This window comes from Chiloscyllium punctatum, chromosome 25, assembly GCF_047496795.1.
Source record: "Chiloscyllium punctatum isolate Juve2018m chromosome 25, sChiPun1.3, whole genome shotgun sequence".
NCBI lineage: Eukaryota > Metazoa > Chordata > Chondrichthyes > Orectolobiformes > Hemiscylliidae > Chiloscyllium > Chiloscyllium punctatum.
Window position 1 is genome coordinate 65,354,962 of NC_092763.1, and position 13,070 is coordinate 65,368,031.

The 13,070-nt window shown below is 39.1% G+C and overlaps 1 protein-coding gene across 2 annotated transcripts in view; it reads right to left on the reverse strand.

The window, feature by feature from the left end:
* Positions 1–13,070, reverse strand: part of LOC140496015 (cytokine receptor common subunit gamma-like) — a 53,864-nt gene that overhangs the window by 33,188 nt on the left and 7,606 nt on the right. For both annotated transcript variants that reach the window (XM_072595444.1, XM_072595443.1), the window contains exon 2: positions 2,786–2,873. In XM_072595444.1, coding sequence (XP_072451545.1) covers positions 2,786–2,873 — 88 coding nt within the window. The remainder of the gene's footprint in view (positions 1–2,785; positions 2,874–13,070) is intronic.

A 13,070-nucleotide genomic window follows, 5' to 3' on the forward strand; every position in this document is an offset into this window, starting at 1 on the left:
AAAGATTCTAAAAAAATTTAAAATTCTAAAAAATATTTATACTATCCAAAGTGTAAAACATGAGGGCTGCATTTTGTGGCATATAACTTATTTAATATTTCATATATGGACAAAGTTGGATACCAGAATAAATAAATGAAAATTAATCCGTTTTTGTACTATTTTCTAAAGTAAACATTTAAAAAAAGATTAACCATTATAAATCAAATGGCTGCATCATTCAACTGAAACATTATTTCTATGATTAAAATATAAAACATAATTCTTTAATTCCTGAGAATGCAGAATTCAATCACACTTTAAATTTGTAAAATATTGGGATCAAAAGATGCCTTTTCACATAATGTAAGAGATTCTGATTTGTGGGCTTTTAAGACTAATGAGGATTTTAATTGTAAATCATGAATCACCTGTTGTGATTGTTTAAAATTTGTGAAATAATAACTTTTAAATTGGCATTGTGTCAGTTTAGTCCAATGTACTGGTTTTAATATATTAGTTCAACCTAGATTGAGAGTTGAACTAAACATATCCTATTAATTATTTCCATAATTATATCAAGGGCTATTGACATTTTGCATATTCAGTTTGTTTCAAAACACTTTCCAACCTTTGACATTAAAAAGGTTTCAAATCTGAATCTCTTAGTTCATTTTATATTGAGTAATGTTGTGTGGGATTGAATGCTCACTGCTCTGACATCATGAAGGTTTCTTACTTAAACAATATTGAAGTTGCTTACTTAGCTCAATATAGAGAGAGCTATAGTCTGCAACAAACCTATGTTTTAATTGACCTTATATTTGTTGGGGTGGTTCACAGGGACCTTTATTCTTCACCTGTAGCAAAAGACCTTTATTCTTCACCTGAGTTCCATTTCTCAGCCACAATGTTATTTTCTAAACTGTCAACAGTAAAGGTACATAACCCTTTATCGGAAATGCTCGGGACCAACTGGTTTTTAGAATTCAAAAGTTTTTGAATTTTGGAGTAAGTGACAGTTTGACGGTGAAATGTTTAAAAATCTTACTGAACAGCAGACTCGCTGTGAGTAATACGGGCCCTGAGACAGAACTGAGGCCTGCCAGTGCTGGGCCATGCCCATCTATGTCACATCTGAGTGACACGCATTGAGTGGGTGTGGAGTTGGGTTACCTGTTTACACGCCAAACAACCTTGTTAATGAGAAAAAAAAACTTCATGAAAATACCTTCAGATTTTGCAGCTTTTTGGATTTCGGGATTTGGGATAAAGGGTTGTCTATCTGTACTATATACTTTTACAGAAACAGGACATTTGGCCCAATTGGTATATGCCAATGTTCATACTACACAAAACCATGCTGTCTCCTTACATCTAGTTCTCATAAAGTATATTTTCCTTCTTCCCTTCCTTATGTACATAGCTAGCTTTCCCACAAAACCACCTCCACTCTTTGCCTTTAGCCTAAGTAGCAGAATGTTTTATTTTCTAACTATTCTCTGGATTAAAAAAAACTCTTGAATTTCTTATGGAATTTGTGAGTGTTTTGTTATATTTGTGGTTTGGACTTCTCCACAAATAGAAACAGCTTCTCAAGGGCTACCCAATCAAAATGTTTCATCATTTTAGGCTTTGTTATCAAGTCATCTTTCATTCCAGCTTAGCCCTGTATATTAAAATTGGTGGCTGCAGAGTTGGGGTCTGCTGCATACGTAGTGCATGTATTGGGTTTGATTTGGGATTTGACAGTACAGAGTACCAAGTGAAGTGTAAATTTATTACCTTCAGTAAGAAGAATGGAAAAGTAAATATATTGCATGCAAGTTAATGTGAAGGTTCAGAAAGAAAAATGTTGTGTTATTCTTATTGTAAGGCTGGTGATGAAGTTTAGCAGAGGGATATGCATAATGCTGGAATATAAGAGTAAATAAATTAACTAAGTGGGAATTTGATACACCCCCATGTGCAGTGCTGATATAATTTTGCTCTTTTTATCTAAGGAAAGATGCAATACTTAAAAAGGTTGCAACAAAATACTAGCAGATGAATTCCTGAGATGAGATGGAGAAATTGAATAAAATGAGACATTATTTTTGAAAATGCAACATACTATCATTGAAATGTATAAATCTTTCAAAAGAGTCAGTACTGAGATGCTGCTTTCTCCCCAGCTGGAGAGTTTACAACTGGAGAATGTTGTCTTACAATAATGGATTAGAGCTAAAGCATCTTAATTCAGAGAATCTTTAGAATTCCCACTTAGAAGGCTATTGATGCTTAGTCAATGGGTATATTTAAGACTGAGACTCAAATCAGGGAATCAAAGAATACAAGATGTGGAATAGGGCAGGCAAATTGAATTTATATTGAATTTTAAACATGCTCTCATTGAGTGGTGGTGCAGGCCTAAGGAGCTGAATGGTCTACTTTCACACTATTTGTCAATATTTTAATTGTGATCTTCTGCTGATGTTATCTTTATTTATTAGAATAAGTATTACTTGATGATTAATGACCAGGAAGGAGCCATAAACCCCCACCTTCTACCTTCTTTATTCCCTAACTGAGATCAGTTCATTGAACACTGAGCAGAGTTGTAGCCTGAGATTATTACTTCCCCACACACTTCAGTATCCCAAATGGGTAGTGTATTCTGCATGTCAAGTTCTTGGAGAAGCTTTCCTTCCTTCTTGTATGTAACAACATTCATGGGATCTGCAGCTGTGATGTACTTCTGAATCAAGTTCTTTCAGAACAAGTACACAAAAACCTGCAAACCCCTTCACCCAATCAGCAGACTCACCAATGAAACAGAGTCCTGTTTGGTTTCCCTTCAGTATGGCTCCATCTACACTCCATAAATTCCTCATTGTAGACAATGCAATTTACATCTAAAATGAAAGCAGAACATGCATTAACACACTGAGTCCAAATATCTCAAATTCAGTCAAATATAATTTTAACTACAAACTGATATCCTAGAATATTTTGATTCTTCTCACATCCTACATTGGACTAAAGTGCAAATATTTAACAGTTTGGTTTGATTTGCAATACGACATAACTCAGTTCCTCAAATGTTGCATTTCCAGATGGGATGCCTAAAAGAGTTAAGCTCCTGGTCCAAAAATGTTGAACTGGCTTTCCTCAATTATTCACCCATCCCTTTGGTTGGTCACAATAAGGTTAATTGTTTGTGTAATGTGAATAATTGCTCATTGTGGCCATTGTAGAGGATGTCATCAATAGCACTGACATTGGTATTTGAAGTCAATATGACATTCTTGGCTTTGTATATTGATTGAAACTCTTTTGTCCTGATCTCTATAGGCAATGGCTGACTGGTAGCAGTTGGAGTGAAACAGAATCATTTCCGTTTCTCTTTTGTCTTTTGTCATTTTTCTTTTCTCTTTACCTGCCATGCAGGAGCGTTTAAGTGGATGTTGTCAGAGTTATGCATACTAGTTCATCAGACACTAACAAACATAGAAAGGGTTGAAGCTCACTTTTAACCTCCTTTCTTGTGTGTTCTTGAAAGGGGGAAAACACAAATATGTCTCATGTATAGATTGTGTCTTTTTTTTGACCATTATGTTAACAATCTGAGATACTTATAGAAAATCACAAATTGAATTTATAAAGCATTTTCTCCCTTCATTGACACCTCATCAGGTGTGACATTCCAGAGCCACTCTCTCCAGGCAGGAGGGAGTTTCAATCAATATACAAAGCCAAGAATGTCATAATTGATTTCAAATACCAATGTCAGTGCTATTGGTGACATCCTCTACAATGAACAACTATTCACATTTCACAAACAATGGATTCATATGGACAGGCAGGAGGCTCGAAGAACACAGCAAGCAAGGCAGTATCAGGAGGTTGAGAAGTCGACATTTCGGGTCGACTTAACTCTTCTTCAGGACCTTAAACATTGATTTCTCCACCTCCTCATGCTGCCAGGCTTGCTGTGCTCCTCCAGCGTCCTACCTGTCTATTTTGGATTCCAGCTTCTGCAATTTTATTTTCTCTAACTGAATTCATATGTGCAGTCAACTTTTGGCTATATATCTTTTGGTTAAAGAAGTACATTTAATTAAAATTCAAGAAGTCCACAGATAGTCTATGGTTATGATCTGTGATCATGACACACATTAGTTCACTGCAGTTCAAAATATGTGGAGTAATCTCATGGAGAACATAAAATGAATCCTTTGCTTCTTTGATTTGTTTATTCATTAGCAATATTAAGCAATTTGTTTAGCTGATAAACATTAATTGTATGATTTTATAATTCTGTTAGGATTCATTGTCAAGCCCCTCTTCTCTTCTTGTTCACTAAATCTTATGAAACTCACCAACATCAAAATATTTCACAGATATCTTTTTGGAATTCTTAAAATAACTCCATAATCATCATGAATAAACATTGGCACATCCCACAGGGAACTTTCTAATATCCTGAACTGTTTGTCAGGCCCTTTCTTTCTATTAACTTCTCATTATTATTTTGCCTTTCCAATGTTTAAAACAATTTTCCTGAAAATGCAAGTCGTCCATTATCTATAAATATTTCCAGATTTGATTGCTTTTCTTGCTTGCTCATTTCAAATTTGGTATCATCTTGCAGGAATAGGACATGACTGTTCTTCTGGCTTTTTCTACAAAAGAAGTTCACAAGTTATACTGAATGTAGTCTTTATGAATACTCTGATCAAGCTGCCAGTTTGTTGCTGGTTCTGAGGAAGGTCCACTCGACCAAGATTTGTTGACTCTGATTTCTCTCCACAGATGCTGTTAGCATCTGCTGAGATTTTCTAGCAACTTCTGCTTTTATATCTGTTTGTTGAATGCATGAAAGTACATCCAAGGTTGGACTCATTCAGGTGGCACCTGAGTTCTCCAATTTGTGCTGAGTTAAACGCTGACTATGAACTGTAGAATTTTTTAAAAAACCTATACACGTAACAGTGCATTACAGATTAATTCTTGGCTCGAGAAAAAAAGTGCAAGAGGGAGGGATTCAGACTCCTGGGACATTGAGACCAAGAGAAGCAGGATGGGTTAAATCTTGGCAGGACTGACACCAGGTTTCTTGGGGGTGTAGGGTTTATGAGGGGATGTGGGGTGTGCGGAGCCTTTACAAGTGCTATTGGGGAGGATTTAAACTAGAATGTTATGGGAATAAGAACTTGAGCAAGAAGGTAGAGGGAAGAGAAACAAATATAGAAACAAAAAGACAGAAAAGTTAAAAAAAAATAAATGTGGAAAACAAAATAAATAAGAGTGAAAAGTACAAGAGACCCTCGTGCAAAATGAAGCTGAAATGACTGACAAGCTTAAAAAGACTAGTCTAAGACTTTGTGTTTTATTGTGCAGAACACTTACAGTAAGGTAGATGGATTATCTGTGTAAATAGACGTAAACAGTTATGATATAGTTGCAATTACTGAGTTATGGCTACAAGATCACCAAGGATAGGAACTGAATATTTATTATTTAAGAAGAACAGACAAAAAGGGAAAGGAAATGGGGTAACATTGTTTGTGTAGGAACGCTCAATACAACAGTGAAGAAGGATATTGCATCAAAACATCATGGGGTGCAACTTATATGAGTGGAGATAAAACCATCACGGGGCAGAAAACATGTTGGGAATTATCTATAGACCCCCATCCAGTCGCAGAGATGTAAAAAGATGCATTAAGCAAGAAATCAAAGATCCATGCAAAAAGATGCAACTGTAATCCTGGATGACTTTAATTTACATACATATCAGAAAAACCAAACTTGCAGTGGTATTGTGAAGGATGATTTCCTGGAGTGTGAATGTGATGCATTTTAGATCGATATATTGAGGAGCCAATCAGACAACAAACTATTCTAGGCTGCATATAGCACTACAAGAGGTCTTGCTTAAGAACAGCAACCATAATATGATAGAATTCTTCATTAAGGTGGAAAGTGAAGTCGTTGAATCTGAAACTAGGATCCTGAATCTAAATAAAGGGAAGTATAACGGTATCAGATGTGAATTGGTAAGAATAGATTGGAGAACCAATGGTCCTTATTTAAAGATTGCATATATTAATTATAACAATTATTTATTTCTGTCCAGTACAAAAATAAAAGAGAAAAGGTGACTCAACCATGGCTTACAAAACAGATTAGGGATAGTATTAGATCCAAAGAGGAGATACAGAAAATTGTCAGATAAAGCAGCAATCCGGAAGATTGGTAGCATTTTAGAATTTTAGGCAAGGGGACATAAATTTTGATCAAGGGGGTAAATGAAGTATCAGAGTAAAATTGCAGGGAACATAGAAACTGACTGCAAAAGCTTCTATATGTATGTGAAAAGAAAAAGATTAGTCAAGGCAAATGTAGGTTCCTTACAATCAGAAGCCAGGGAAATTATAATGGGGAAGAACGAACTGAACACATATTTTGGTTCTGACTTTGCAGAATGGGCTAAATAGCCTCCCAATAATGATGTCCATTGCCGATTGTTGGAAAACCCCATCTGGTTCATACTGATCCCTTAGGGAAGGAAACTGCCATCCTTACCTGATCTGACCTACATGTACGTCCAGATCCACAACAATGCGGTTGCCTCTTAACTGTCCTTTGGGCAATGAGGGATGGGCAATAAATGCTGACCTGGACAACAATGCCTTCATCCTGTGAATGAATATTTAAAAAATGCAATATTTCCAAGTTTCCCGATAACAAGGGTGAGGTCATGAGTTATGAAAAGTATGCAAGGAGCCTTCAATATAATTCAGGTAAATTGAATGAGTGGGCAAACACATGGCAGTACAACAAAATGTTGTAAGGATAAATGTGATGTTATATACTTCAATATGAAAAACAGAACAAAGAGTATTATTTAAGTAGATATATTGGGAGATGTGGCTGTACAGCAGGAGCAGCAAGCATTTAGGAAGATGAATAATATATTTGCCTTCATTACAAGAGGGTTTGAGTTCAGAAGTAGGGGTGTCTTACTGCAGTTACGCAGAGGGCTTGTTAAACAGGTGAGATAATGCCCGGAGTATCCAGTTTTAGTCTCTCTACGAGAAAAAGGATGTACTCGACATAGAGAGAGTGCAGCAGGGATTCATTAGTTTGATACTGGGAATGGCAGGTCTGTCTGTGAGGAAAGATTAGTTTGAGTGAACCTGTATTTGCTAGAAGTTAGGAGAATGAGAGGATATCTGATTGAAATGTACACAATTCTAACATGGCTGGACAGATTAGATGCTGGGAGGATATTTTCCCTAACTGGGGAGTCTTGAACCAGGGGACACAGTCTCAGGATATGGGGTAGATCATTTAAGATAGGAATGAACAAGAATTCTTCACTCAAAGAGTAGAGAAGCTGTGGAATTTTCTTCTAGAGAAGGCAGCTGAAGCCAGGTCATTGAAAATATTCAAGAAAGAGATAGATACATTTTTTTCAGATTTTGAAAGCCATCAAGAAGTGTATAGAGAAAATGGAAATATAGCATTAAAATAAAAGGTCAGTCCTGATCATATTGAATGACGGAGCAGACTCAAAAGGCTGAATGGCCTACACTCGTTCCTGGTTTCTATGATTGCTGCAATGTTATTTTTAACGTCGTAGGTTGGGGAGGACCATGGTTCAGGAAGTCTTGTTTATCCCCATTGTTATACAATGATTCCTACTTGGGGATGTGCATTGGGTAAACGTGGGTTCACACATAGCCATACAGACAATGCTGAGCATGGAGCCACAGTACAGCATGATCCAATTGTGTTTGGGGGAGAGAGAGCAAGAGAAAATAGGAAAGCAAATTTGTATCACAGGGAAAGAACAGAGTAAATAATGTGTGAATCAAATTATAAGTGTGTTTAAACTGGAGAATGGTTGTTATGTGATCATTCTACTTTTAAGCAATTTGAAAATTTATAGTTATGAAAAGATAAAACAAAATTACAATTTAAACAAAGTTGGTATATTAAACACCGAGAATGATTCTTTCTGTGCTATTGTGAAGGCTTATGGTTTTCGAATTGTGGTAATTTCAACTAAGATAGTTTTCTTTTAAAGTTAGAAAACCATATATTTATAAAACCACATAAAAATTGGAGCCTACTCACTGGGGAATATTTGAAAAACTCTCATACAGATGGTGAACAAAAATACCCCCTGGTTGTTACCAAATGTGTCACAAAAATTTCCGTTGAATTGACTGTAAGATTGCAATCTCATATCAGATCTTCTGGTGTAATAACGGCAAATGAATACTATTAAAGGAAAAATATAGTATACAGCTGAATCATACAAAAAGGTTAATTTGTTAACCTGTGCTCAACGTAAAAGCTCAAATGAAAAAGTAGAAATTAATTTATATTAACTCTAGTATGGTTATGGTAGGGGATTTTAACATTCCAAACATAGACTGGGACTGCCATAGTGTTAAGGGTTTAAATGGAGAGGAATTTCTTAAGTGCGTACAAGACAATTCTATGATTCAGTATGTAGATGTACCTACTAGAGAAGGTGCAAAACTTGGCCTACTGTTGGGAAATAAGGCAGGGTAGATGACTGAGGTGTCAGTGGGGGAGCACTTTGGGGCCAGCAGCCATAATTCTATTAGTTTTAAAATAGTGATGGAAAAGGATAGACAAATCTAAAAGTTGAAGTTCTAAATTGGAGGAAGGCCAATTTTGACAATATTGGGCCCCAACTATGCCTGTCTCTTTGTTGGCTACATAGAACAGTCTATCTTCTGAAGTTACACCAGCACCACTCCCCACCTCTTCCTCCGCTACATTGATGACTGCATTGGCGCTCCCACGAGGAGGTTGAGCAGTTCATCAACTTCACCAACACATTCTACCCCAACCTTAAATTCACCTGGACCATTTCTGACACCTCCCTTCCCTTCCTGGACCTCTCCATCTCCATCAACGATGACCAACTCAATACTGACATTTTTTACAAACCCACAGCTACCTGGATTACACCTCTACCCATCCTACCTCCTGCAAAAATGCTATCCCATATTCCCAATTCCTCCCCCTCCGCCGTATCTACTGTCAGGAGGATCAGTTCCACCACAGAATACACCAGATGGCCTCCTTCTTTAAAGACTGTAATTTCCCCTCCCACGTGGTTGAAGCTGCCCTCCAATGCATCTCATCCACGTCCTACACCTCCGCCCTCAAACCTCACCCCTCCAACTGCAACAAGGACAGAACCGCCCCCCCCCCCCCCCCCCCCCGGTTCTCTCCTTCCACTCTACCAATCTCCACATAAACCACATCAAGCGGCAACATTTTCGCCACAAACGGACCCCACCGCTTTCCGCAAAGACGATTCCCTCCGTGACTACCTGGTCAGGTCCACGCCTACCCCCCCCCACCAACACCCTCCTGTCCTGGCACCTTCCTCTGCCACTGCAGGAATTGCAAAACCTGTGCCCACACCATCCCCCTCACCTCCACCCAAGGCGCCAAAGAAGCCTTCCACATCCATCAAAGTTTCACCTTCACTTCAATCAATGTCATTTATTGTATCCGTTGCTCCCGATGCAGTCTCCTTTACACTGGGGAGACTGGACGTCTTCTCGCACAGCGCTTTAGGGAACATCTCCGGGGCACCCGCACCAATCAACCACACCGCCCTGTGGCCGAACATTTCAATTCCCCATCCCATTCTGCTGAGGATATGCAGGTCCTGGGTCTCCTCCACAGCCACTCCCTCACCACCAGACGCCTGGAGGAAGAACGCCTCATCTTCCGCCTCGGAACACTTCAACCCCATTGCATCAATGTGGACTTCACCAGTTTCCTCATTTCCCCTTCCCCCAGCACCATCCTCATGGACTGTCCTACCTGCCAATCATCCTTCCCACCTTTCCACTCCACCTCCTCTCCAACCTATCAACTTCATCCCCAATGCCATCCACCTATTGCACTCTTGGCTACCTTCTAGCCAGCCCCACCCTCTCCCATTTATCTCTCCACCGTGGAGGCTCCCAGCTTCATTCCGAAAGAAGGGCTCCTGCACGAAACATTGTTTTTCCTGCTCCTCGAATGCTGCCTGAACTGCTGTGCTTTTCCAGCACCACTCTAATCTTGACTCTGATCTCCAGCATCTTCAATGCTCACATTCACCTAAAAATGTTTGAAAGCTGATTGGGGGCAGATGTTTGCAGGTAAAGTGACAGCTGGAAAATGGGAAGCCTTCAGAAATGAGATATCGAGAGTCCAGAGACAGTATATATTCCTGTTAAGATGAAAAGAAAGGTTGGTAGGTGTAGGAAATGCTGGATGACCAAAGAAATTGAGGGTTTCTTAAGAAAAAGAAGGAAGCATATGTCAGGTATAGATATATTGAAAGAAACCTTAGAAGAGTATAAACACAGTAGGAGTATACTTAAGAGGGAAATCAGGAGGGCAAAAAGGGAACATAAGATAGCTTTGGCAAATAGGGTTAAGGAAAATCCAAAGGGATTTCCTAAATATATTAGGGACAAAAGGGTAACTAGAGAGAGAATAGGACCCCTCAAAGTTCAGCAAGGCAGCCAATGTGTGGAGCCATAGGAGATGGGGGAGATACTAAATGAGTATTTTGCATCAGTGTTTACTGTGGAGAAGGACATGAAGATATAGAATGTAGGGAATTAGATGGTGACATCTTGAAAAATGTCCATATTACGGTGGAAGAGATATTGATGTCATAAATTACATAAATGTGGGTAAATCCCCAGGGCCTGATCAGATATACCCTCGAACTCTGTGGGAAGCCAGGGAAGTGATTGCTGGGTCCCTTGCTGAGATATTTGTATTATTGATGGCCACAGGTGAGGTGCCGGAAGACTGGAGGTTGGTTAATGTGGTGCCACTATTTAAGAAAGATGGTAAGGAAAAGCCAGGGAACTATAGACCGGTGAGACTGACATCGATGGTAGGCAAGTTGTTGGAGGGAATCCCGAGGGACAGGATTTACATGCATTTCGAAAGGCAAGGACTGATTAGGGATAGTCAACATGGCTTCCTGCATGGGAAATAATATCCCACGAGCTTAGTGAATCTTTTGAAGAAGTAACGAAGAGGATTGATATGGATGTGATCTATATGGACTTCATAAGGCGTTTGACATGGGAGACTGATTAGCAAGGTTAGATCTCATGGAATACAGGGAGAACGAGCCATTTGGATACAAAACTGACTTGAAGATAGAAGACAAAAGGTGGTGGTTGAGGATTGCTTTTCAGACTGGAGGCCTGTGACCAGTGGTGTGCCACAAGGATTGGTGCTGGGTCCACTGCTTTTTGTCATTTATATAAATGATTTAGATGTGAAAATAGGAGGTATACTTAGTAAATTTGTAGATGACACCAAAATTAGAGGTGTAGTGGACAGTGAAGAAGGTTACATCAGAGTGCAACCAGATTTTGATCATATGGGCCAAGGGAGATGGAGTTTAATTTAGATAAATATGAGATGCTGCATTTTGGAAAGGCGAATCAGAGCAGGACTTAGACATTTCATGTTAAGGTCCTGGGAGCTGTTGCTGAACAAAGAGTCCTTGGCGTGCAGATTCATAGCTCCTTGAAAGTGAAGTCGCAGATAGGTAGGATAGTGAAGAAGGCGATTGGTATGCTTTCCTTTATTTGTCAGTGCTTTTCTGTCATTATATGGCTCTAAATTCAGGTCCAAAAGTTAATTTTAAATTGAATTAATCCAGTATTAACCCAGAGTAATGATTTCTACATCATGACAAACCTCCGGCAAGCTTCTGTCCCAAATCTAGACTAAACAAATACTTCATTTTTTAAAAAAAGTTTTATATTTGATGGAGTGTGGACTATTGAGTATTCAGTCACATGTCCACACCCCTATTACAAGCCAAAGGAGAGAATTCTATGGAAAGAGCAAGCAAAAAGTCATAAAGAATATTGAAACTTTAATGCACAGCTATATAATTCTGGATTATTTCAGTTCCACATTTTCCTATAATAATCCACATAATTTGAATATTAGTGTGATATTTCTGGGCCCAGAAACAAAATCATTACTTTAAAGAGGAAAAGATAACCGATTCCAGTTACTAGGGCAACATAATCCCAATGCAATAAAACAGAGGTCATTTAAAAATGTGACTTCCAGGTGGAGTTGGGTGGCTCGAGAGTTTGCCGTTTAAGCATCAGTTCACCTTTTTATTTTTTGCTCCCATTCTTCCATCCTACGAAGAGCTTACTGATTGTCCAGTTTCTAATCTGAAGTAGGTTATGCACCTTTTCTGCTGCTGATGAACCTATTTTGTATTTCCAGCGTTTGACCATACCATCAAAGATATAACTGAAAAATGCACTTGTCTGCAACAATGATCCCTTGCAATCTGGAAATCACATTTTTAAATGATTGCAGTTACAAACGCCACTTTCTAGTTTCATGAAAAGAGCCTCATTTTCCTATCCATAGGTGTTGAAGGTGGAGGCAGGAAGGGCACCGCATTGCTCAGAGTAACCAAATTAAAAGCAAGTTCACCGCCGTTCGGTCTGCCTGACAGGTCAATCAGTCATATTTTGAGAGAGTGGGTGGAGGTGGATGGGTGGGTGGGTGATCGCTCCATCAAAGGCAGTCAATATCTGATTGAGGGACAGGCCAAAGGACAGGAAGTGCTTAGAGATACGCCTTGGCCTTGCTTCAGACACCTTGCACACCCTAATTTTCCTGCAACCCACAATCCCGGAAACCTACCACCCATATAAATCATTTATCTTGTGCCTGGATTCTCCGATGTGCTCGGTGCTCTTTCAGCAGCAGCCACAGCCTCTTTCCTGGTGAAGCTGAATGCAAGACTCTATTGTTGAGTGGGACATCTTCTCCCAAAGTTTTACTTCCAGGTGAAGTGCTGCTGGAGACCTCATCAATGCCTGACTGGCATGTGATGCAGCAGGCTCTGCAGCTGATGAGATCCACCCCCTCAATAAGATGCCATTCCAAATTACACACATGTGTAGTTTCGATTTACATTCTGTCAGTTTGCTGAGTGCACTAACTGATTATTGGTGTCGAGGCTCTGTAAGATCTCTGTCCAGATAACAAGA